The sequence below is a fragment of the Haliotis asinina genome, chromosome 1 (genome assembly GCF_037392515.1).
Source record: "Haliotis asinina isolate JCU_RB_2024 chromosome 1, JCU_Hal_asi_v2, whole genome shotgun sequence".
NCBI lineage: Eukaryota > Metazoa > Mollusca > Gastropoda > Lepetellida > Haliotidae > Haliotis > Haliotis asinina.
This window is the reverse complement of record NC_090280.1, coordinates 51283153-51309184: the sequence shown is the minus strand read 5'-3', so window position 1 is coordinate 51309184 and position 26032 is coordinate 51283153. Positions and strand designations below refer to the sequence as shown.

Sequence of the window (26032 nt, the reverse complement as noted above, 5' to 3'; positions counted from 1 at the left end):
TAGAAATAGTGTTACTGGTAATTCATGGAATTTCCTAGATCTTTCCATCTGCAGACAGTAAAGGTATGGTTGAGAGATGTGATATCAAAGAAGCAGCTGAGTCGGGAAAATCAGATATAGAGATTAATGAGTGTGTGTTTGTGTGCATGCAGGCTACCAAGGCAACAGATGCTATTGGGATTGGGGTTTAAGCAGCTGTACTTAATCTCACGTAAAAACACTGTCTCCAGTTTTGTTTGTCAGAATCCTAAGTCAAGGTGTCATCAGACCTATTATGTTTTTACTAAAACTGTAGTGAAATATTGCTGCCTGATGGTAGCTCAGGTCAGGGAATGAACTGTCATAGTTTTAGTCACATGGTGTGGATTGTAAATTGTATATACATACTTCCTCCACCCCTTCAGGAAAGCCAGTGCAATGGAGAGGTTATTTGTACATAGATGTATGTAGTAAGTGCTCAGGCCAGTATACAGGCAGTGAGCTTGTGAATCATGTTCTGTGTCTTGAACCAGTAAACAGGTGCTTGTTGTGACATGGCCAGTCAAGGTCCGGGTTAGAATATTGGGCTTCAGTAACCCATGCTTGTCGTACAAGGCGACTGACTGGATCAGATGGTCAGACTCACTGACTTGGTTGACATGTTATTGGATCCCATTTGTGCAGATCGATGCTAATGCTTTTGACCACCGGATTGTCTGGTCTAGACTCGGTCATTTACAAACCGTCGCCATATAGCTGGAATATTGCTGAGTGCAGAATAAAACTAAACTTGTAGTGACAGGGGGACCTCCAGATCATGCCTGTCTCAATGCCACAATATCATGACATGATGTTTCACAAAACACATGATTTCTGACGGAGATCATTGTATTCATTGACATTCTAATGTGGACTCTGAAGTCTGTTGAAATAGGTGCTGGGGTTCTTAATGTTAGCAACATTACTCCATAATCTCAGGTCCTAAAATTATAATATTTAACATTACGGTGAATACAAGGACATACCGACTGTCATATCTTATTTCTTCTATTGCTGTGCACAGTGTGTTTAGTAATGTCTTGATCCCAACAAAAGTCAGGCTGAGATTTGTCAGCCTCAGTGCTTATGTGCATGCAATCTGAAAGTCCAAAGTCATATGTGACTTATTGGCAAACAAGGATAAGTTGAGCACTGGCCAGACAGTTGACTAGTATTGGCATTTAGCAGTGCTGCCCACTGGCGCATGCCATTGTAAGCAAAGTGGTCCCTTGTCTGTGATCAAGTGTATTGCGATGGGTGATGAGAGACACAAACCGGTAGCATTGCTAGCTTCTAACAGTGCCTGTTTCGATGTACGTTCTTTCTCCATAAACTTAATAACATTGTATGACACTTTTCGGGTTTGAGAATATGTTATCTGACCCTGCTGACTTAACTTTGACATGTTTAATTCTCTCAAAATATATATCTATATATCCGAATATAACCAACTTTCTCCAGCCACATGAGTCTCTTTATGAGCAAGGCGTATGTAGCTACATGCGGAATCAGTTTTATCATCATGCAATGCACATGCACTAGCCTGCATCTGCTCTACCTTTCACAAACCAAGATGGTTAGCTCATTGCCTTGCACCGCCAACTTCTCTGCACCAGTCCAACTTATCCTTGTTTACTATTAAGTTTAGTGCTCTTCTGTGTATATATATTGGTGCATAATTCTGTTTTGTTTCATACTACTGTTAAGAACACCCTGCTCTTTCATATTGCTGTAGTATATGCATATTGGCATGAGGACTATAGCAGTGGGAAAGAAGAAAGTGTCCTATGTTCAGTATACTGAACAAAAATAGTTAGGGATATATGTATACCTTTTGAAATTATGAATAATGATCTATTGATTCATTGACACACTGATGAAATATCAATCTTAAAAATACCAATATCCCTAACTTATTTTTGCCAGTGAATGTGTATGTAGTATGTAAAACATCATTCCCAGCATTTAACTCGAAAACATCTCTCTCTCCCATACAATAAGATGTAAGTAGATGTACACTGAAATATTGTTTGTGTTAGATGTGCCTCCACAATGAACTCACCTACATTAGCAAATTGCTGGATTAATGATTCATGAAGGGTGACAATGTATAGATGCCTCTTTCTGTCATACAAGGAGCCAGAGGAACATCACCTAAAGATCAAGTAAGAATATGATCGGAAACATGGTCCATCATATTAGAAGGCTTGACATCCATAAATTAATGTATATCACCTCTAAATGTCATTCCGATCCTTAATGAATCATGGTTATTAGTGCTCCATTGTATCTATAAAGAGGAGATGGGTCATACAGCAGGGATGTCCATATTTACAATGGTATCCCTGTGTAAGTTTGCTGTGTTGTGAGAATACCTCCACAAGGCAGGGTACTGTATAGAACAAATGCTGGGTCACATTGACCCATGAATAAATCATTTTCATATAATACTACCCTGGCTTGTCTTGTTTCTGTGTAGTTAAAGTGAGAGATCATGGTTTGAAGCTGTTGTTAGCAGTATTTAGACAGTATTTCGTCAGCCTGTCTGCATGGGGGTAGGAAGAGAACCATATGATACAGGCTTCCCACAGTGTTATTTCCCAATATAGGAAGTAAAAGCCAGGTCTCCTGGATGACGTGAACTCAAACATTTCTTTTTTTTGGAGTCCTAATAGTGATTGCTTAAGAAAAGCAGTGAAAAAACTTGATGTCCATTAATCATGTCTAGTGGCTTAAAGGATAAGTTACTGAACGAGGGTCCGGACCCACAAAGCGTTCATAACGTTATAACCGGTCATAACTTAAGTTTATCATACGATCATGAATGTCATAGCTCTGTGGAAACGTTTCATGGATCTGGACTCTGATCTCTACATCAATCCAAGGGTGACAATATATTACATTACACTTGGCTCACACAGACGTGGCTTCAAAGACACTGGATGAAATGGTTCTTATTACTCTTCTGTCTGCTCCCCGCCAACTTTCATCAAAATGGTGTCAAAACCCTGCATCACTCCTGTCTGTGCTTGCACCTTAATCTGGCAACTGAAGTGCTGCTCACCATGGTGTTAAACAAAACTTGCCAATCAATCTCCACTAACAGACAATAACACACTTCACAAATTTCACTATCAGATCACTGAGTCCTCACTGGACCATCAATTTGATTCCATAGAATTTCTCCTGCAATCCCACATAGAAGATATGAGATTTATTACCAAGACGATGGAATTAGCGTCTTTACTACATATACCAGGTTTTAAGGGACCACTGCAGATGGTGGTGCCTTGCTCATTCTCAATAATCTCCAGAATAAACATTTCCAAGCTATGATCACTTTCTCCATGATCTCAAGGGGGTGAGTGAGTTTAGCAATATTCAAGCCATAGGCAGCGGTCTGTAAATAATTGAGTCTGGGCCTGACAACCTGGTGATCAACTCATGGTCCGAAGGCATATGATGGATAGACAGATAGTTGGAACAGACCACTTGAACGCAACTTCACGGAAAAATGAATGGAATGAGTTTTCATGTGTCTCAACCACATGAACAAAAAATGATTTGAAATCACTTGAGTTTGATGAGAGATTGCAAGGTACATTGCAATATGCCCCAATGCCAATAACATTTCAATCTGTACTTCATGGTAGTTACTTTTTTTCATTGAATAACATTAAATGGCGCATGACGCATGAAAATTACCAATGTTTTGTGAATGGAAATTGATGGAAGGGAGATAACTCTAAATCTGTTTTCGTTGTGTCGTCCACAAAATCTAGCGATGGCTATAAAATCATTCAACTCTCATTCCAATAAATAATTTTGACAAAACGTTAAAATGTACTCCCTGTGAACATTAAGAAGGGGAATTACATACCAGAAACTTTACTAATACAATACCTACTGGGAAAAAATGCACTATGCAAAATTCAAATCGTTTGATTCACACAGGTGGGCTGAAGTGTACAATTCAATACCCATGCTTCAAACAGTTCAAAATTAACATTGAGGAGTTTGGGAAGATAAATACATTGTTCACTGGTCCCTCAGGGGATAGCACAACAGACAGAGCTTAATAACTTGTCTCATTAGGGTGCACTAAATAGCTACAATGGAGTTAGATTGTTAGGTTAGATACCAGACTTAACAGATCACAGAGGTAACATATTTCATTTCATCACATTTACATTTTTTTAAGAGATTCCCATTTAAATCCCCATTTTTTATCACCTGAATTACTTTATCAGTCAACTGAGAGATTTACATTGGGTTCCCCTCATTAAAGGAATTCATATTATCTAACTTAAAACAATCTTAGTACTGACTTGTTGCTACACAGAGCTACAGGATGATATATTCTGTTTTCCTTTTGCATTACTGGCTTGTAATATACCAAGTTGCATTAGTCTACCAGACTTATCAAATCAAGATCCATTAACTACATTTGAAAGATAGCAGTGGCACGTAATTCACTTCAGTTTCCGCATATGACGTGCAATGAAGATACAGAGATCTGACAGGGAAACACTGGGTTATCCAGTAGCTCAGCTCTATATTGTAGTGACAGTGAATATGGTTTTTACGCCACTTTAGCAACATCGGAAATGGGCTTCACACATTGTACCCATGTGGGGAATCAAAGTGGGTCTTCCACCTCATGAGCTATCACTTAAACCATTGCACTACCCCATTACCCAGCTCTGTATCAATACAAAATCGTTTAAAACAGCAGGTCAGAGACAAAGAAACTGCGGGTAGGTGTTGTCCTGTTCATCCCTTATAAGCATGGCATCCCTAGAAATGTATTGGCATGATACTGAACATACAAGATGGTAAGGATAATACTCTTGGATATGCTATATCTGTTTTATTGCATCATCCAAATAGTTCAATTTTGCAACAAACCTTCAAAACATCACAAATGGACTGGATTAACAACATGAACCAACTGGTCATCAGGTCCAATAACAATTGCAATACAAAACAAATACCACCTCGTCAACAATATCTGAGAAGGTGAAACCTGGGGAAGTTAGGACTGCTTGCCTACTGTTCTCCTTAGTATACCATAGTTGTCTTCTATCTCACCAGTGATCCCATACTTCACCAAAGTGATCGTGTATCTCACTATAGTGATCCCATACTGCACCACAGTGATCTTGTATCTCACCATAGTGATATCATACTTCACGACAGTGATCTTGTATCTCACCATAGTGATATCATACTTCACCACAGTGATCTTGTATCTCACCATAGTGATCCCATACTTAACCACAGTGATCGTATACCTCACTATAGTGATTTCATATTTCCCCAAAGTGATCACATATCTCACCATAGAGAGCGCATATTTCACCATAATGAGACTGTTGTACTACAGTGAAACTATGTCTTATCATACAGACCTTGCCCCTGACTGACCCTATGTCTTACCGAAACTGTGTTACCTGAAACTGTCTTACCAAAGTAAACATGTCTTACCACAGAGACCCTTGTCTTATATAATTATATTCCTATTTATTAACTATCCCTCAATAATTCCCTAGCAGACTTACAAGTTCAATAGAAAAATACCTTCTTTCATGTTTTTAAAGATAACGATCTGTCATAGAAATTAATATCAAACAGAACTCTGAAGAAGAACTGTAACAAACTGATGTCTATCCAATGTCATTTGCCAACCTCAAAACGAGGTGTGAGACCAGTGCCCCTACACAGCATATCGAAGTCTAGAAAACACCACATGAGCTGTTCCAGATATTAACGCATTGTTAGCAAACTCCAGAATAATCTGAATCAGTGGGAAGAGATTCCGCGTCTGCTCTGGCTGCCTCTTGTCTGGCGGACTGTAGTTGTGATCCTGGTTCATACAGTCAGCTGAATGCAGCTGGTTCAGACCAATCCACCGACTCAACAAACGTTTCATCGCAGTTGGAAACAAAGAAGTCACAATAGATTCTGCTGGAGGCAGATTGTCTATACAGTTGATATGCTCTTTCTTGAAAGCATCCACACGCTTTGCAATATTTCTTTCAAAGTTATGAAACTCCTGACCCAACCATTCAGCTACTACACATAATGCAATATTTTTCCTCATAGGAATATTGAAGGCACAGTTTCTCAGTTCCTGTTGGAGGGCTGTATCGCCTAGGGATGTCCTATAGTAGCTGAACATTTCAAAAGGAAAACAGTTTGATGGCGATATTTCATAATGACTTAGTTCCAGCTTCAGAAACTCAAGGACCTGGGCTACAACAGAGAGTTCAGGTTCCGATGGATGAGCATTTCTTTGTTCTACAATGTGTTGTATGAAAGAGTCCACTGTGGTGCTGGCCACACTTCCACTTGTTACAGCCCTATCACAGACTGGGGCAGAGAGCACGGGGGATGGGAGGCTCACAACATGTTCTCGTTTCACAGCACTACTATTCTCTGTTTGGTCCACATTGTCAGTCCACGAGAGAGACATGGATTCTGGAAGGTCAGGTTCACTGTAGTGCTGTAGCCACACATCCTGCAAAACACGAAACACTCTTTAAACTCTGCTTTAGCCAGTGTATATGGGTTCAAAAAACAGCTATTTAGTATCAACAATATAAATGCATTTTGTGCAATTTGCGAAAAACCCACAGAACTACATGTTTTTTTAATATGTTTTATTATTACCATTAACAAAAATAAAAGGTACATCTGAAACACATCCAACTTTCAAGAACCAGCTATTTACTCCCACTATTCCAGACTGGTAGTGAGATTATTCTTCAGTCTATTGGGTATTTATAAATCCTGAATTATCTATTACACCCTTTATCAAAACATGTCTCTATCAAATGCTGTTGTATTATGTCCTTGGGACTTCCCACTAGAACATGCTAATCTGCTGTTGCATAGCTGACAATACTAGCATACATTTCTCAGGTTATCAGAGGTTATGTGCTTTACTGCAATGTGTAACTGTAATGAATGCATTTGATAGGTAAATAAGAATAAGGAGGCAGTACAGTATGTAAGCTATAAAGACTACACAAGGACGTGTCATGTGGTGTTGTTATGCAATTGGATGCTAGGCCTTTACACTATTACAGCCTCAAAAAGGAAGTGACATCTTCATTACATGTATTATTATCACAGTTTACACTTATATTTACATGTCATGCTGCCTCACTCTTTTGAAAATATCACCAAGTGAGTCAGTTATTATCTCAGAATTCTTTACTGCCAAGTTTGCACAATATTTGACTTTTCTATCAAACGAGAATTCAGACACATAACCACAAAACTGATGTTCATAAGTGTATTTCTATTGGTAGTTTGTTCCAAAACCTCCTTCAAAACTTAACTTGTCTCTAAATGGCAGCCGATTATCACATGTGAATAGAGTCAGTTGTTACAATCTGGGGTCCCATTTCACAAAGCTCTCGTAAGCCTTGGATGTCGTAACTTTTCTCACATTGGTATTTCCTGTTACAGTATAGGAGGCAGAAATAGTATGAGGAAACTTATGAGATGTTAAGCTTATGAGACCTTTGTGAAACCGTCCCCAAGCCCCAGATTTTTTAAGCTCTCTTAACACTAAGACAGTCGTAAGTGCCATACATTAACTTATGACTGTCTTAGTGCTAACAGAGTTCTGAAAATCGAGGCTCTGGCTCACTAGATCAAACAAATAATTCTTAACATACTCCTATGGTTTTATTCTCGAGAGTAGTTTGAACTTCTCATAACTGACGTCACGTGATAGTTGCTTCAGTAAACGTTCCTACCCTTAATTTGAGCAAACAGTCTCTCTGCACTAACAGTTCATGGTACTCAAACACGGCTCTGAACACTCCTTGGATGTTGTAAAACCATACACTGCCACTGTTGGCCACACCATTCAGACGAGAGTCTGGAATTAAGAAGCATGGGATGTCAAATTTCAGTGTATAATAAACTAAAACAACTGAAGGACTAACATTACTTTTGGATAAATTTGGTCCGTCATGACCATTGCAACCATGCTAGGCTTGTCCAGCTGTCTAATAAACATAATGAAGCCATGTAACAGTTGTCAGTAATCTGTCACATAGAATCTCACTGATTTTACTTTTACATTTCAAGCTACCTATAACTTACATATTACATGTAAAAATTGCAGAAAATTAGTTTTACTCATGTTATTAGTAATGTTTCTGCTCATATCAGATAGAGAGGTAAGGATTCAAGGAACTGTCTACCTGAAAATAGCAACTTCGTTGCCAAACCCTCCTTTCCAAAGCGATTGTGTATCCTACAATTATTTTTGTTGACTTGGCTGATCCCGCCAAGGACATCAGCAGCCATGAACAAAGGGATGCCAAGAGTCTGCAACAGAATAAACAGAATCTTGTCCAGATGTGAGTTTGTTATCATTATCAGGTAAAGTACCATCCATTGATAATGTTGTTGTTTTCTATTCTAAATGGTTATCATATTCATATCACTAATAGAAGCACTCACATTGATCATAAGTTGGTTGTATTCAGTTCAATTCTCACAAGGTGAGAGTGACTCTTGTTTACTGCCACGATCAGCAATATTCCAACAATAAAACAGCAACCTTAAAAATGGATATGTTTGGATGTGACAAACAAAAGACTGACAGTCACACCAACAAACCACCAAATTATTCTTATCATAACGTAATTACGTCATATTAACAGTGACATGATGAGGATGGGAGTGGTTGTAACATTGTTAAAACAGTATTACAGGTATATAACAACGTTGGAGGAGAGCCTGATGTGCTGCTGGTTATGGACATTTGCGCAGCTGCATAAATGGAGCTGTCAAACCTACAACGAAGTTAGGATGAACCAATCTCTTTTGTCAAATTAATGTGGTGTCCACATGGTGGTCCTTGGCCATAATGTAAAATCACAAACCTGTAAAACAGTACAGTTTGAGTGTTGGTGTAGAAAAACTACCCCTGTTTACCAGATGTATTGAGTTTTATCAAAACAAAATGTCATGTCATGATATGAATGCACAGTTTGGGAACCATCAACTGGCCCTGGCTAAGATCTGTTTTTCAAAGGTTTCAAATAAAATTTGGTGTAAGTTTGTTTTTTATATAATATGGGCTTGTCTGGGACATGAACCAACTTTCTCCTGGCATAGCTAAGAGCTACAACTCTGCAGAACCAAGATTATTACACCTTCGCCTGTTGGGAAAGCAATGGCCTCTTCGAAATCAGAGCAATCATACAGTATGTCTTCAAAGACAATTTTGAACAATATTTGGGAACACCCTGGTTGCACTTTATATTTTACTTTTTTCCATTGCAAATAGGTGTAGAAACAATGGTAAAAATAAAGTCCTACAACAGCAGTGACAAGTCCAATTCAGCCAAAAGACAAGATGTCTATTAAATATGTTTTGTGCCAACAGAAGAGTGGTTGCGGTGTCACTTGCTAATATTGGGAATTTGCGGGGAGGGGGAGGAGTCTCAAATCAAATGCGTGAAAGCTCACGTAAATGATTGGGAGTAGTGCACTTTACCGGGTGCGCTTTTTCCGATTTTTTTCGCTGTGCTGGCGGGGCTCGAACGCTCTCAGCAGGGGTCGTGGGATTCCAACTGAATTCCAATTAGACTAATTAGCGGACACGCTACCTCGGGACCACCAGTGCGATCACAGTTAGTTAGTGCTCGTTTAACGGGTCATTACCCGACTAGCTCTGTGCATGCGCAGTGACTATGGTTTGTTTTCATTTACTGCGCATGCGCAGAGCTAGGCCCCACCTACCCATTCATCAAAGCGAGAAGCCACACCTAGGCATTGTTTTCAAGATGTTGTGCAGCCAATCCAGCGAAGCTATGATATATGATGACGTTTATCGTTTGACTTTCGATTCGTGGATGGATATATGGATATAATCGCATCTAAGGTAAGCCAACCCTAACCTTTACTCACTAACCCTAAGGATCTAGAAGGGGGGTCCCTAACCCTAAGGATCTAGAAGGGGGGGGTCCCTAACCCTAAGGATCTAGAAGGGGGTCCCTAACCCTAAGGATCTAGAAGGGGGGTCCCTAACCCTAAGGATCTAGAAGGGGGGTCCCTAACCCTAAGGATACATCAGCGCGGTAAAGTGAGACAGTTCAGTAGATCACTATAGCGCGCTCATTAGCGAGCGCTCAGCAGTCCCGCGTCGCGCGCCCGGTAAACTGCACTCTAGCCAAATGATTTAGCAATGATGTGACACTGAACTTCATCTTAACTTATATGACCGACAGTATCATCAGTATGAACCCGACATCATGTAGATGATGTTCCTTGTGAATTTCTTACGGTTTTCAACGTAGGTATTACCGAATTTAACATTTCGTTCACTGAATATCCTCTGCTTAATCTTGACACTAGTATATATCGAACTGTACGTCCTCCTAAAACCACGTGAGGCAGTTTGACAGACGGGAATGGTCTGCTAGATGCAGCATCTTCCCTTTGATCCGCCATCATTTCTCGTATTGTCACTGATTTACCCCGTGACATGCACGCACATAAATATGAATGCAAATAAAGTTATAAAGTCGTTGAAAAGAACGCAAAATACTTTCGAAAATTTGAAGTACATAACCTACCTATTCACATTTACTTTTTTGAAACGGTTATTACTATTTCCCCCAATCAACACTCTCTTTGAATTTCCTGGGGAGTTAGGTTAGTCAAACTTCCGGTTAATTCTAAAATGGCCGACTTGTTCGGCGATTCCGAGCTATTTGCTGAATTCGACAAAGAACGGGACACTCAGAATTCTTTCATTCATTCTGTAGAACAGAATGACAAAGGAAGGATTGTGTTTTCTTTAGACGAAGAATCGTGTTCCTCAGACAATGAAAGTGACGAAGGAGATACTCAAAAACTCTCAGAGGAAGAAAGCAAAACTGAAAGTCAAAGAAGTGACAACATATCGGAAGGGGCATCTCTTTCAGCGAAAGATATCTTAAGTCGGTGTGCAGATGAAGGAGACAGTGTTTCACATAATAACCATTCATCGGAAACATCTTTTAAAATACAACATGAAAGTATCCTATGTTTGAACACAGGCTCAATATCGCATGGCAAGACCACGTAAATGTCATGGGCCAAATAATAACAAAGAGCCGATGAGAATTGATATCATGTGTGCAGTGATGACGAGTCATGTAATTTGTAAACGTTTAGCATTTAGTCTATTAATATGTACCAGAAACAAAGCAGTGACACCTTTTCCAACAAAGTTTTTGTGCAAGTAATAGCTTTTAGTTACCTCGGCAATTTACAGTGGTGGGAAAAGAGTGCCTTCCATTCCCCCATATTCTTTCTTCCACAGTTTTTAACAGGGGCAATGCCAAGTGGTTCAACCCTATATATTGTACTTAATTTCGGGGCTTTTAGTTATAGGGACACCTGCAGTTTACGGGTCCCTGCCTTTGGCAGTCACCCGGAAGTAGAATGTATTCTATAGTAACGTGTACGCACCTTTGGCGCGTCATATATAAAAGAAAAGCACGCGAGAGCGGGCTGATCTCCGTTAGGAGGCATTATAGACGAATTTAGAGGTCATTTTCGTGTTTACTGGCAAAAGTTTAGTTTTAAACACGAATTTTAGTAATGCTCCAAAACATTAATCCAATCGTTAGTAATCAAAGGGAAATCCTCATGACGTTCCTTTTCTCTGATTGGTCAAATGTGGACGCATGTGTCGAATGTTCCAAATAAGGTAGTGGGTTACTAGGAATGCCAAAACTTGAATGAGATGGGATATGTGCATGCGACAGTATATCATAGTAAGGAATTTGTGAATGCAGAGAATGGTGTGTGCACAAATAAAACTGAGAGTACGTGGAGAGTGGTGAAAGCGTCCCTGCCCAGGTATGGAACTGCGAAAGGATTGTTTGATAGTTCATCGTGAGGTAAAAATATTTACGTTGTTTTGATGATCCTTTTGTAACATTTCTTGCGTTTATCCACCATGCGTTTGACCCCCTCCAAAACCATGCATACTTTAAAATGATTGAAATTGAAAAGAACCTGCCCCCCTAAAACCCCCCATTCTGTTGAAATATGAGATTACAAAAAAATCATACATTCGGTAGCACTGGGAAATTGTATCGTGATCTTAAAAAATGAATAAACACTGCAAATGACAATATCATGACATAATACTGACCCTAAAATAATGTTGTGGAATGAAGGTCTTGAGCTGATTCTCGATTATAACCCAAAGGTAATTTAATAGGTCAAACAAGGCCATAAAACAGCGGCAGTTAATCGCCGGAGTAAACAAAAAATGGCGTCAGCGTTAGTGCTCGCTTCGATGAAAATATAGCTTCTGCGCATGCGTCACGTACACTTCCGGGGACCCGTAAAGTGCAGTTTACCCTAGTAATATTTGTGAGTCCTCTAGTAATTGTTGTATTAAGTATTGTTAATAATTCGAGCATGTATCAATACATAAATGTTATCTGGGATGGGGAATGGGAAGAACTCTTACCCAGTGGTGGGTCTGGCCCTAGGGGTCCATTCCACCAAGTGATCACAGCAATAAGGTAATCATTACTTCCATACTTCAGCATGTACAAATAAGCGTTCATTTGATGATCACTTTGTGGAACTGGTGTGTTTCAATGTATTCAAGTTTCACAAATCATCCATGCTTCTGTGGGCCTGAGGATAGTATGTGAGAAGGTTAGGGAATTTACCTCAAACAGAACCCTAACCCCTCTGGTCATCTTTCCAACAAAACACTGCTGCACAGACATGAATTGGATACTGATCACTGTGTAAACAAGCATCAGTCATCACTTGTATTTTTGACTGAATGGAAGTAATTTTTTTTAGCCTTAACTATATCAGGGGACAAATATTACAGATATGCAAAGATTATTGATTCCACAAGGTAAGTTAAGACTTATGTGGTTTGTAAGTTTGATATGTCTGAATGTTCATAATTATTGTATGGATAAATACATTTACTCATGCTTTGTGAAATTTCTATAAGCTCATACTTTATTTACTCAAATGTCAAAAAGTGTCATAAATAATTGGCTACATCCCTTAATGTTTTTGTCTGAGAGTTAGGATTTGAAGTAGCAAGTACATTCAGGAGTCAGTTTAGTACTAAATACTACTACTAGACTACTTCACACAGTTCTTGAGTCTCGGGGTATGCTGCCACAATTGCCACCTATTACAATTACCACCCAGGACTATTGCCACCCAAAGCATAAAAATAATTCAGTTTCTTTACCAACTTTTATCAAGTACACATGCATACAACACATCTTTTAAAGTGAGTTCATTACATCTGAATGTTGTGGTCCACACTGCCCAGAAAGTCCACACATATTCTATTTTGGTACACAGTTGTGATTGCTTGTAATCTTTGTTGAAGATCAGTAATAATAATGTTAAAAGTTGGTCAGTATCACATTATTAATACACGCATCCGAAACATTAACTTTTCATGAGACCCGTGAAGGTCCCGGGGTAGAATAGGCCTCCAGCAACCCATGCTTGCCATAAAAGGCGACTATGCTTGTCGTAAGAGGCGACTAACGGGATGGGGTGGTCAGGCTTACTGAGTTGGTTGACTCATGTCATGAGTTCCCAATTGCGCAGATCGATGCTCATATTATTGATCACTGGAATTTCTGGTCCAGACTCAATTATTTACAGACCGCCGCCTTATAGCTGGAATATTGTTAAGTGCGGCGTAAAACTAAACTCGCTTGCTCGCTCGTTAACTTTTCATGATCTATAGCTCAGTTTATTGACAACATGCATTCATTTTCTGAAATATGATTACATAAAATTATGAGTGGCAGTTGTCCTAGGTGGCAATTGTCCAGATGGCAATTGTCCTGCTCTTAGGCTTCCTAGAGCATTGATTTGAAAACACTTTGGAAGAGTATGTGCAATGTTTCTGTTACAGGTCAGTTCCAGATGAAGACAGCCCTGCAGTACAGGTCCTCTTCCATAACAATTCCTTTTCCAGGTGAGTGCTAATACTAAATAGCATTCTCTTGACCTTTCTTCAGTCATCATGGTCATTTAGAGATGTTTGAACACTGCCAGGTTGTCTTGAGAAAGCCAAAGGATCTGTTTATATAGCATGTTGATATGAAATTTTGTGGGCAAGATTGTTAGCAAATTTAGGTCTTTTGTCAAATATGGTTGCACTGTTATGGACAAATTTGTTTTTCATATTCGATTTTCTGCTTTCACATCTGACAGAAACTTTGATCCAGTATTAAACTTACAGGACAATAGATAATTTGAATATTGATGAAAAAGTTTAGCTTCAGTGTTTACGTTTGTTCATAGGCTTTACCTAATGAAATTGTGTTGGCAAAACCACATACCTTGTACTTGAAATGTTGTTAATGTCATTCAGGAAATACCGACCACAGATAGAGCAGTTCCTGGCTGGTTTGGTGGAGAAAGAGATGTACAACTCTCGCCATGGAGACAGGATGCCAGAACTACCACTTCAGGTATTACTTTGACATAGTGTTGATGGTGATTTACAGACTGGGAAATTCAGGCTCAAATACAGTTTATTTTATTCCTTTTGCAATTCTTCTTAATTCATTCTGTTCTGAAAATGTAGTTGGTAAGATGACATTTTATTTGATGCTTTTAGAAGATGCTATTTGATGAACATAGAGATTTTTCTAGGTTACAAGAATAAAAAGGAGATGTATCCCAGGAAAATCTCTATGTTAGACATTTTAGATATTTCATTTGGTTCTGCTCTTCTACATTTTAGACCATGCGTGCTATGTCCATCAAAGTCAACAAGTTTCTTTAGTGAACGCTTTTTTCAATAAGAAATAATCTCTCCTTGAGTCTTATAAAATAAATGCCACAATTCTTTCATTCAACATGTATAGAATTGAGCCATATATTGACGCCAATGCTCTTTGTTCAACAGTCAAGCGTTCCTACCTGTGTTGATCTCAACCCCAAACTTCCAGCAGAACTCCGAACCAACTCCATGTGGATGGCCCATGCAGTGAGTGTCTTGTATATGCTTTTTGATATCATGTACTGTTAATTACTCATAACTCCAGATAGTACAGTGAACAATAATTCAAGGTTAACAGGTTTTACATATGAATAATGGGAAAGCGTTACCTCTATCTATTGGTAAATCCCTAACCATGCCAACAAGATTGCATGGGAGGTAGGGTTTCCAGACAATCAATGTCTGGCATTACTCAGATTGCCTAGGAGGTGAGGTTTCCATACAATCACTGTCTGGCGTTACTCAGATTACGTATGAGGTGGGGTTTCCAGACAATCCACATCTGGCATTGCTCATATTGCCTAGGAAGTGAGGTTTAGGAAGTCAGTGTTTGGCATTACGCTGATTGCCTTGGAGGTTTTGTTTTCAGACAGTCAACATCTGGCATTGCTCATATTGCCTAGGAAGTGAGGTTTAGGAAGTCAGTGTTTGGCATTACGCTGATTGCCTTGGAGGTTTTGTTTTCAGACAGTCAACATCTGGCATTGCTCATATTGCCTAGGAAGTGAGGTTTAGGAAGTCAGTGTTTGGCATTACGCTGATTGCCTTGGAGGTTTTGTTTTCAGACAGTCAACATCTGGCATTGCTCATATTGCCTAGGAAGTGAGGTTTAGGAAGTCAGTGTTTGGCATTACGCTGATTGCCTTGGAGGTTTTGTTTTCAGACAGTCAACATCTGGCATTGCTCATATTGCCTAGGAAGTGAGGTTTAGGAAGTCAGTGTTTGGCATTACGCTGATTGCCTTGGAGGTTTTGTTTTCAGACAGTCAACATCTGGCATTGCTCATATTGCCTAGGAAGTGAGGTTTAGGAAGTCAGTGTTTGGCATTACGCTGATTGCCTTGGAGGTTTTGTTTTCAGACAGTCAACATCTGGCATTGCTCATATTGCCTAGGAAGTGAGGTTTAGGAAGTCAGTGTTTGGCATTACGCTGATTGCCTTGGAGGTTTTGTTTTCAGACAGTCAACATCTGGCATTGCTCATATTGCCTAGGAAGTGAGGTTTAGGAAGTCAGTGTTTGGCATTACGCTGATTGCCTTGGAGGTTTTGTTTTCAGACAGTCAACATCTGGCATTGCTCATATTGCCTAGGAAGTGAGGTTTAGGAAGTCAGTGTTTGGCATTACGCTGATTGCCTTGGAGGTTTTGTTTTCAGACAGTCAACATCTGGCATTGCTCATATTGCCTAGGAAGTGAGGTTTAGGAAGTCAGTGTTTGGCATTACGCTGATTGCCTTGGAGGTTTTGTTTTCAGACAGTCAACATCTGGCATTGCTCATATTGCCTAGGAAGTGAGGTTTAGGAAGTCAGTGTTTGGCATTACGCTGATTGCCTTGGAGGTTTTGTTTTCAGACAGTCAACATCTGGCATTGCTCATATTGCCTAGGAAGTGAGGTTTAGGAAGTCAGTGTTTGGCATTACGCTGATTGCCTTGGAGGTTTTGTTTTCAGACAGTCAACATCTGGCATTGCTCATATTGCCTAGGAAGTGAGGTTTAGGAAGTCAGTGTTTGGCATTACGCTGATTGCCTTGGAGGTTTTGTTTTCAGACAGTCAACATCTGGCATTGCTCATATTGCCTAGGAAGTGAGGTTTAGGAAGTCAGTGTTTGGCATTACGCTGATTGCCTTGGAGGTTTTGTTTTCAGACAGTCAACATCTGGCATTAGTCAGAATGTCTAGGAAGTGGGTTGGCCAAAGTTTCAGGGTTTTAACTATTGATATTGTCCGTATTGTTAAATTTGCAAGTAGCAAGAACGTACAGCAAGGAAAAGTTACTATTTTGCTTGAATGCACAATCTAATGGGCTAATGCTGAAGGGCTGCACTGGGGTTGAACCATCCCAAGTATGGTGGACAGCAGACTTTTAGCAGTGCTATTTATCATGACTGATTCAGGGGATTTCCCGTGATAGACCATGTTTGAGATAATTTGTGTTTCAAATGCACAGGTTTTCTGTGTCCGGGCAGATACAGTTCATGACATCCATTTCTGATGTGACCTTCTGTGGTATACATGAGAATATTTCCTGGATTTCTGTTTCATTTTGAACATTTTTTAGACCAATGTGAATCTGTATCAAATGACCCCTCAAGAGCCCTGGCTAAATTTTCAATATTTTTTTTTTTATCTTTGCTTTGCCATTCTTTGTTTTGCCAAAACTAAAAGAGGAGTAAGACCATACTCACTTTCATAATCAGTCATAATTTCTTCTGTCACTGACAAGCTTATGGTGTAATTTGTTCTGCAGATTATTGGCAATGCGCAGTTTCACCATCTCTTCCTGGTGGACACACGTGGCTGGCCGCTGATCAACCTCAACCCCAGTCTGACTGATGGGTGGGAAGTGCCTCGGTATCCTTACAGTTCTTGAACCAAACTTGTTCACACATTATTGCATTCATGCATCATTCTCAGAAATTCATAACAAAGTATTGCTATGATATATTTATGTATCTGTGAAGATCCAGGTTCAAATTGTCTTCAACAATGCATGCTTGTCAAAGGAAGCTACTAACAGGAACAGGTTGTTAAGCTCACTGACTTGGTTAATATATGTCTTTGTATGCCAGTTTCTGTGTCAATCTTGGGACTGTTCCATGGATACTTGATAATTACCAGACTGAAACGACCACTAACGGAAAACAAGCATTGGTCCAATACTGGCTCTATACTGTTGCACATTATGCTAGTACCAACGGATCTGACCTCTGGGACTCTTTTCACGAAGCAACCTTTACTGAAGTTAGTCTTAACTTCCTTAGTGACTTGACCCGTGAAGGTCCCTGGTAGAATAGGCCTGCAGAAACCCATGGCTGCCATAAAAGGTGACCTTGCGTGTCGAAAGACTAAGAGGCGACTAACAGGATCAGGTGGTCAGGCTTGCTAACTAGGTTGACGAATGTCATCGGTTCCCATTTGTGCAGATCGATACTTGTGCTGTTGATCACTGGATTGTCTGGTCCAGACTTGATTATTTACAAGCCACTGCCATGTAGCTGGAATATTGCATAGTGCGATGTAAAACTAAACTCACTTACTCACTCCAGACTGAAACTCCATTATGTAGCTGATGTAACGGAGTGTGATGAACAACAAACATTTTATTTTGGAAGTTTGTTAGATATGAACATGTGTCTTTGACTAATAAATAAACATTTTTATAGTGTTGCTTTTTATCCAACAACTGAAAATCATTCTATATGTTTTTGTCTGTATGGGTAATTTTACTAAACTAAACATTTGCACATCATTGCTTCAGTGTGTTATTTGTAAAAATGTTCTGAACTAAAGCATTTTGTATTGAGGTTTTAAAGGTTGGACTTCAAACAAATGGTGTGTGTTCATGTTGCCAGAGGAGGTACGTTTCCATAGTAGCAACTCTGTTTATGGAGCCGAAGATTCATCTAGTGTTCCATATTTCACTTGTAGACCAAGACAGGCAACTTCCCTGACCCCCTGCTTTGCAGGTTTACGGGTTGTACATTTATTTGGTGCTGACGTCAGCATAATGAAGACTTTTTTTCTTTTTTTTTTGAGAAAATAAAATTTTCCAAAATTTTCAATTTTTATCTATACTAATCAAATGAATCTCTTTAGTCATCAAAGGCAGTCATCAAAATATATAGTGAAAGGGTGACATTTACTGTAAGGCTTATGTTTATTCTAAAAGTAAATTTCATGGTTGATCACCGAGCACCCATAGCCATTAAGTCCTGTCATTTAGTGTCAGTCATGAGCAGACAACATGTACGCTTCTGAGGAGTAGCCATTGGGAGACTTACTGGAAACACATTTTGTATTTGTAATTATAATACCTTGACCTTTGTGAGGTATGAGCAGCTGTTCGAGGAGCCCCTGCCTGTGGAGGAGGATGGGGACAGGCCGCAGGGGAAGAAAGCAGGACGGTGAGACACCCAACACTCATTCCACTCTCCCCAAGCCTCCAGCACACTCCACCCTCCCAACACTCACTCCACCCTCCCCAACCATCCCAGCACTCACTCCACCCTCCCAACACTCCCTCCACCCTCCCAACACTCACTCCACCTTCTCAACACTCACCCCACACTCCCCAACCCTCACCCCACCCTCCACACCCTCACTCCACCCTTCAAACACTCACTACGTCTACCCTTCACTAGGCCAGAACATACCCTCGTCCGGAGACCCTCAAAACACCTTCTCTCCACCCATTCTCCTAAAGAATACCTGCTCTTCACACCCTCCAGAGGCCCTCAAAACACCCTCACATCACTCTTTCTCCACCCCTCTACCTTTCATGTCCCAGAACACCTGCTCACCACACCCTTACTTCACCTTCTCACCTCTCCACTTCAACACACAAGTGTCATAAAATCATTATTAGGAACATCACTTTAATGTTTTTGTAGCCCCAAACCTAGCTGTTTCAACTGTGGTGGGGAACATATAATGTCGGAATGTCAGGTGCCCAAAGACTACAACAGAATTAAAGCTAATCGGAGAGAATTCATGGACAAGAACTCCCCCACCATGGGCCCCAAGAAAATGAGGTATGTGTTAAAGCATTCACTCGTCACGATGATGACACATGGGCAGAATGTGTGAAGCCCATTTGTGGTGTCCCCCCTCCAAGATATTGCAGAAATATTGCTGAAAGCTGTGTAAAACTAAACTCACTCACTTACTCCCTCCTTTATTTGTATGTACAAAATTATTGCAGTGATTGCATGTTTTGGTATAATCTTCTTGTGGAAGCAGAGCATTGATTTACCATCTGGTTATTCTCATGATGTAAATTGTTTGGTGAAGTCTATATTTCCTTAATCTTTGTTATCCAGTAGACAGTTTGACTTCTTTGCTCCACTTCAATTGTTTATTCATGTTTGGTCAAATTTCAGTTTGTCATCAAATAAGGCTGTTCAAGATCGATTCGCCCACTTCAAGCCAGGTGTCATTAGGTAGGAACACAACTTTCCCAGTGTAAGTTAAATGCTAACTGCTATAATAAGACTTCCAGTACACGGTATTAAGAACCTACACCGAAACATCTCTCCTTCTGTAATAATGAACTTGCTCATCCACGAATCGTTAGCCTTCCGTTCATCTGCGAATTGTTAGCCTTCCGTTTGTTAGCCTTCTGTTTGTTAGCCTTCCGTTTTGCCCAAGCTGCTAATTGTCTCTCAAAAAAGTCAACTAATATTTTTCCATATCTCCATCTGTGTTCATTTTCACCATGTCCATTCCGTGTTCCAGCAAAGAGCTCCGAGAGGCCATGGGCCTCGGTCCGCGCCAGCTACCGCTCCACATCTACCGCATGAGGATGCTTGGATATCCCCCAGGCTGGCTCAAGGAGGCTGAGGTTGACTCTTCTGGCCTTGTTATGTTCGACAAAGATGGACGAGGTAACTATTTAAATGTCCTGGTCTCTTTTTGAGGTTGTGGACTTGTCCCCAGAACTGTGTGCTGTCTCTTTGTATGGCTTCTGCCAAATTGGCTACTTTTGAAGATGTGTGTTAGAACTGATCTTCAGCAACCCAAAGGAAGAGGTGACTAACTGGATGGCTGGACTCACTGATGAAAATGTAGATCCATGCACATACTGGATTGTCTGGTCCAGACTCAATTATTTACAGACCGCACCCTTGTAGCAGGAAGATCTTGGCCATTACAATGATGAAAATGGGATGCATAATACAGCAGTGTGGTTTAGTTTCTCAACATGTTTGTCGAATCTTGCTGATGTAGGATTTGTTTTGTAGAGGTGAACCTGCGCGGAGAGACACTGGAGGATGGGGAGGTGAACCAGGACGAGGATGAGGAGACACCTGAAGGTGAGCAGTAGCACCTGAGGGGGACAGATGACCTTGATGGATAGGGCCAAGGCACCCCTTATTTATGTGATGATGGGGGTAAAGACACCCCTGATTTATGTGAGGATGGGAGTAAAGGCACCCCTGATTTATGTGAGGATGGGTGTAAAGGCACCCCTGTTTTATGTGAGGACTGGGCCAAAGGCAGCCCCAATTTATGTAAGGAGGTGGGAGGTGCATAGTAATCAATGATATTAACCAAAAATTTCAATCATTGTTTTCTGTTCACTTGCCCTTTTAAACTTTCTTGTGAAGAAAGACAGTAGTATTGTGTGAGGAACAATGTAAATGTATGACAAAATAAAAGAATGATCAGCTTAACACTGAGAACCTCTCCTTTGTGCAACATGAAATTCATTCTGGGTTTCAGTGAAAATCGACACAAAGAAAATTATCGAGTATCCTGGATTCACAGTGCCGGTGCCACACAACATGGTTGACGTAAGAACCATACACTCTTATCATGTTACAGTCATGGTTCCAAGACATTTATTTGATACAGGAGAACTTTGTGTGTAAACATTTGTATCAAAGTTTTGAAAATGATATTCCTTATGGATGATTTATACACTGATTGATTGCTTTGAATTAGCTATTTGAAGTGCAAGACTTACTTTAATTACAGAAGTTTAAAAATAGAATTTTTTATGATTTTCTAGCCACCCAGATGTTTCACATACGATCTACCAGAAATGTTTTCACAGGCATTCCATCATGTTTTGATTAATAATTCACCTATGTGCAAAAAACAATCTAGCATTGTCATTTTAACCAGTAATATATCATGGTTTATTTGCCAACAATCCATCATGGTTTGTGTACCAACAATCCACATTTGTCACCTCACCAACAATCCATCCTGGTTTGTTTACTAGCAATCCATCATTGTTTGCACTAACATGCTACCATTGTATGTTTACCAATAACCCAATATGTATTGCCAGGAGTGGGAGAAATTAAACATGCCCCCGCTGCAACCCCATCAGCTGAAGAACACCCTGGAGCAGATTGTGGAGACTACAAACACAGTGAGATCCCAATAGCCCTGTCAACAATCAAATACTATCCAGACATTATCCAGAGTGTTTATATGTTAATAGGGGAAGGGCATTTCATTTTGGATATTTCACGCTTCTCTTTAATGCATCTGTATCTTCAGATTATAACCAAAAGATTATTGACAGTACATACAATCAATGTATTGTGTGTTTAAGCTGTGGTTATTGCATCATTATGTCATCATTAAGGGTTTTAACCACTAAACTCAAATTATACTTGTCATAAGAGGCGACTAATGGCATCGGGTGGTCAGGCTCGCTGACTTTGTTGACACTTGTCATCAATTCCCAATTGCGCAGATCGATGCTCATGTTGTTGATCACTGGATTGTCTGGTCCAGACTTGATTATTTACAGACCGCCGCCATATAGCTGGAATATTGCTGAAAACTCACTCACTAAACTCAAATTAAATGTAACAGATAGTTGACAGTTGCATGAATGGAACATTGTATCTGTTTACCACATTTAAGATCAGATTATGGCAATCATTTAATTGTGTTTTTATTTTTTCTGTATATTGCTTATGATCCTTGTGAACAGGAGAAGAAGCGGAAGTTGGAGGAGGAAGAGATCGAGAAGGCAAAGAAGTTCAAAATGGACAACCCTGAGGTGGAGATGGACCTTAGCGATGAGGATGAATCCAGGGACGGTAAGACCCATGCAGGACATGCGGTGACAGCTCAGTCTCTCCTGGTTGTTACTTAGGAATTTAAGTCTAGCTCCTCTGACTTACCAAAAGAACTGGAGCTTTGTATGGTGCCAACTATGTTCCTTAAATTGCCCACAGAATTATTCACTAATTTTAAACATGGCCACTCTCCATCATCCTCGGCCCTGGGCGGTGGAGTAGCCTAGTGGTTAAAGTGTTCGCTCGTCACGCCGAAGACCCGGGTTCGATTCCCCACATGGGTACAATGTGTGAAGCCCATTTTCTGGTTACCCCGCCGTGATATAGCTGGAATATTGCTAAAAGCGGCGTAAAACCAAAATCACTCACTCACTCACTGGTTAACAAGATAATCATAGTGCAGCATTGCTTGAAACTTACATAATTTAACACACTCAAGATCATTGTAAGACGAGTTGCTTTGAACAGGACTCTGAGCTAAAGAGTTTCGGTATTGATATCGGTATGTTAGCAAATGCTGAATTACTTCAACACAAACGTTTCATGGATTTAAGTATTTGTTTCCTTCCAATCATTTCAGATGCTATCAGGAAAGGTCACTTTAATGGGGACTTTGTTCCTCCTCTACCACTTGACACGCCCCCCAGCCGTCCCCCACCCCCTGACAGCACCCCACCTGTCACCCCGCAATCTTCCTATCCAGGCTATCCCACGACCCCGACGGGGATGACCCCTCCCCCTCTTCCAGATGATACCCCACCAGTACCACCCCCCTTGCCTGATGGAACCCCGCCCTCAACTCCCAGACATAGCCGGTCCAGCAGTCTTATACGAGAGAACTCATCACAGGGCAGCACGCCAAGGTCAGGGTCACCTTCTCTGGAAACTTTGGAGGAGCAGTACAAGGCACTGGTGAAGCAGCTCGGGGGCGAGGGACCGGCAGCCAATATGGTCATTGTGGATAGCTGTTCAGGGGATGACCCAGAATCCAGTGCTACTGAGATGTCCGAAGTTTGTGCTGAAGATTCTCAAGATGAAAAAGTAACCATCAATAGAACTTTATCTCGGACTAATTCTGCCATGTCATTGGAAGGTGTGGACAGTCCAGGATCTGTGAAGTCCCAGGATTCAGAGATTCTTAGAATGAACTCTACATTTAAAGCAACAGAGTCAATATCTAGGGAATACAGTACCCCAATCGTTCAGCGTCCAAACAGTTTCAATGCCCTTCCAGATGCTTCAAAGTTCGGAGTTGGTGTTGAAGATCATATACCTTTTGAAAACCTGCCCGACTCAACAGGAACCTTTGAAAAGATGCGCGGTCTTTTGAAACTGATTCGTAGCAAGGTGACCATAGGGAGGAAGAAGAGGTGATTCTCACAATGGCATTTAATCTTGTGCTGTAAAATCACATTGTAAGGTCATAGTTTCATATTTGCTTGTTTACTGATTTGACCTTCCATGCGTCACAGTGATCAGTAAATAATAAAATCCAACAGGTTTGGTATTGACAGAGAGTGATCAGTTATATTCCACCTTACCGAGGAAGAGACTCCTGGAAGTCAAGTAATTCAAGTGGTGGTAATTCATAATGCTTGTTGTACAGATTTTTATATTTTAAGCTCATGAGAAGTTTCATCTGTGCTGTCTCTTTGAACTGCTACAAGATTTCCTTGACAGATCATTACAGTCCATTCTCTTGCTACCACTTATGTGTCCAATATCGTTTATGTTGACTTTCAGGAACAGAGGCAGCAAACGTTGAAACATTTTTAATCAGGATCAGTCTCCAAGTCTTAACATTTTATGTGTTCAGTCATCTGATGGTTCTCATGGAATCTGTAACTGATCATGGTGAAATCTTCACTCCTGTTTAAATGCTGACATTTGAAGAAGATAAGCCATCATATGGTTGAAAATGTTTGTATTGATGAAATTGTAGGAGATTGCACTGACCCAAGTATTGGTAATCCAGTGGCTGGTCAATCCAAGGGACTGGTCAATCCAAGGGACTGGTCAATCCAGTGGCTGGACAATCCAGTGGTTGGTCAATCCAGTGGTTGGTCGATCCAGAGGTTGGACAATCCAGGGGCTGGGCAATCCAAGGGGCTGGTCAATCCAAAGCATTGGCCAATCCAGTAGTTAGTCAATCCAGTGGCTGGACAATTCAGTGGGTGGTCAATCCAGTGGTTGGTCAATCGAGGTTGGACAATCCAAGGGGCTGGTCAATCCAGGGACTGGGCAATCCAAAGGACTGGTCAATTCAGTAGTTAGTCAATCCAGTGGCTGGTCAATCCAGAGGTTGGACAATCCGGAGGTTGGTCAATCCAGTAGTTGGTCAATCCAGTGGTTGGTCAATCCAGAGGTTGGACAGTCCTGCTGTTGTTTTTTGTCGTTTGGTCGTTTTTGTGGATGATCTTTTTTCAACCATCTGATAAATAAAAAAAAATATTATGCATAGTTTATAACACATAAATGAATGAAAATAGCCTCTGTATTTAGTTGTAAATCTCAGTTTAGAGGTTTTAATTTGGTTTTAATCAATGAAACAATTCTGGCTTACCTCACTGCTGTTATTGAATCTGTGAATCCAAGATGCCAAACATTCATGCATTGTTATGCTTGCACAAGGATAAGTATGAATGAATTGAGTTTTATTTTTATTAAGAACATTCATTTAGTATTGGCTGTTTACTTACATTATCAAGACGACTATACTAAATGCATGCACAATGTCATAAATCATCCAAACTTCATTGGAACATAGTCATCAATCGACCATTAGTTTCACATAACATTTTACATTTAGTAAGACTTGTAAGGAGGTATGGCCTTCTTTTACATGGATAAAGTACATTAACAAATTGGTGCTTGTAATTTGTTTCATTTTCACCCTCACAGCAGTTGTCTCCCCTGGTATTTGCATCAGGACACTGTTCCACAAGGCTGTAGTGGAGTTTGTACATTTGTAAATCTGTGTTATTGTTACTGGAGTTAATCGCCTTACAACTACAGTCACTGTGTGGAGCCGGCTCTGGTCTAAATTAGGTAATAGTTTGCCTTACTAGAAGATGAATATGTTGCCTGATCATCGTACGTTGTGGCACATTTTCTGTCTTTGTATCCAGATAGCTTGAAAGGACACACTTTGCCATGTTCCAGGTGAACGACTGATCCAAAAATAATCAATACAACACAAAGCACTGGTTGGCAACATGATGATATCTGCACAATTGGTATGCAGTGTAACCTGGACGCTGAGCCAACCTCTTCTTCCAGTCTTTTCAGTCCATTCCTATGCCAAGCTGCCTTCTTCGTATGTCAAGTAAGGGTTGCTGTCTTCAGAGGTTGTTATTCTTTGTAATACACACTTTCATTTGACGAAATGAGGAAAGTCCAATTTCAGTTTTACGATTTCAGCAATCAGGAATCACATAA

At 40.3% G+C, this 26032-nt stretch overlaps 2 protein-coding genes across 2 annotated transcripts; one reads left to right on the top strand and one right to left on the bottom strand.

The window, feature by feature from the left end:
* Nucleotides 1-4873: 4873 nt before the first annotated feature.
* Nucleotides 4874-10530, bottom strand: LOC137293474 (uncharacterized). Its single transcript, XM_067824037.1, has 4 exons — nt 10354-10530; nt 8241-8367; nt 7788-7912; nt 4874-6538 (listed from the first exon to the last, which is right to left on the bottom strand). Exons 1-4 carry the CDS (start codon nt 10501-10503, stop codon nt 5735-5737), a joined length of 1206 nt encoding a protein of 401 aa, XP_067680138.1. The 5' UTR covers nt 10504-10530; the 3' UTR covers nt 4874-5734.
* On the top strand, nt 10485-26021 carry LOC137293434 (zinc finger CCHC domain-containing protein 8-like). The gene is made up of 15 exons (XM_067823971.1): nt 10485-11069; nt 12883-12925; nt 13961-14023; nt 14423-14522; nt 14963-15043; nt 17302-17405; nt 18884-18958; nt 19445-19585; nt 19934-19993; nt 20289-20437; nt 20795-20866; nt 21276-21346; nt 21850-21933; nt 22507-22615; nt 23175-26021. The coding sequence occupies exons 1-15, from the start codon at nt 10733-10735 to the stop codon at nt 23966-23968; spliced, it is 2283 nt and encodes a 760-aa protein (XP_067680072.1). The 5' UTR covers nt 10485-10732; the 3' UTR covers nt 23969-26021.
* Nucleotides 26022-26032: the final 11 nt, after the last annotated feature.

What these genes read in the sequence shown, in the direction of transcription:
- LOC137293474 (XM_067824037.1), bottom strand. Translation starts at nt 10,503, where the DNA reads ATGATGGCGGATCAAAGGGAAGATGCTGCATCTAGCAGACCATTCCCG. An exon ending in TGAACGAAATGTTAAATTCG is followed by an intron (nt 8,368 to 10,353) that starts GTAATACCTACG and finishes ATTCTGTTGCAG; the next exon opens with ACTCTTGGCATCCCTTTGTT. An exon ending in ACTGTTTGCTCAAATTAAGG is followed by an intron (nt 6,539 to 7,787) that starts GTAGGAACGTTT and finishes CGTGTTTTGCAG; the next exon opens with GATGTGTGGCTACAGCACTA.
- LOC137293434 (XM_067823971.1), top strand. Translation starts at nt 10,733, where the DNA reads ATGGCCGACTTGTTCGGCGATTCCGAGCTATTTGCTGAATTCGACAAA. An exon ending in AAGATTATTGATTCCACAAG is followed by an intron (nt 12,926 to 13,960) that starts GTAAGTTAAGAC and finishes TTTCTGTTACAG; the next exon opens with GTCAGTTCCAGATGAAGACA. An exon ending in GATGGGTGGGAAGTGCCTCG is followed by an intron (nt 17,406 to 18,883) that starts GTATCCTTACAG and finishes GACCTTTGTGAG; the next exon opens with GTATGAGCAGCTGTTCGAGG.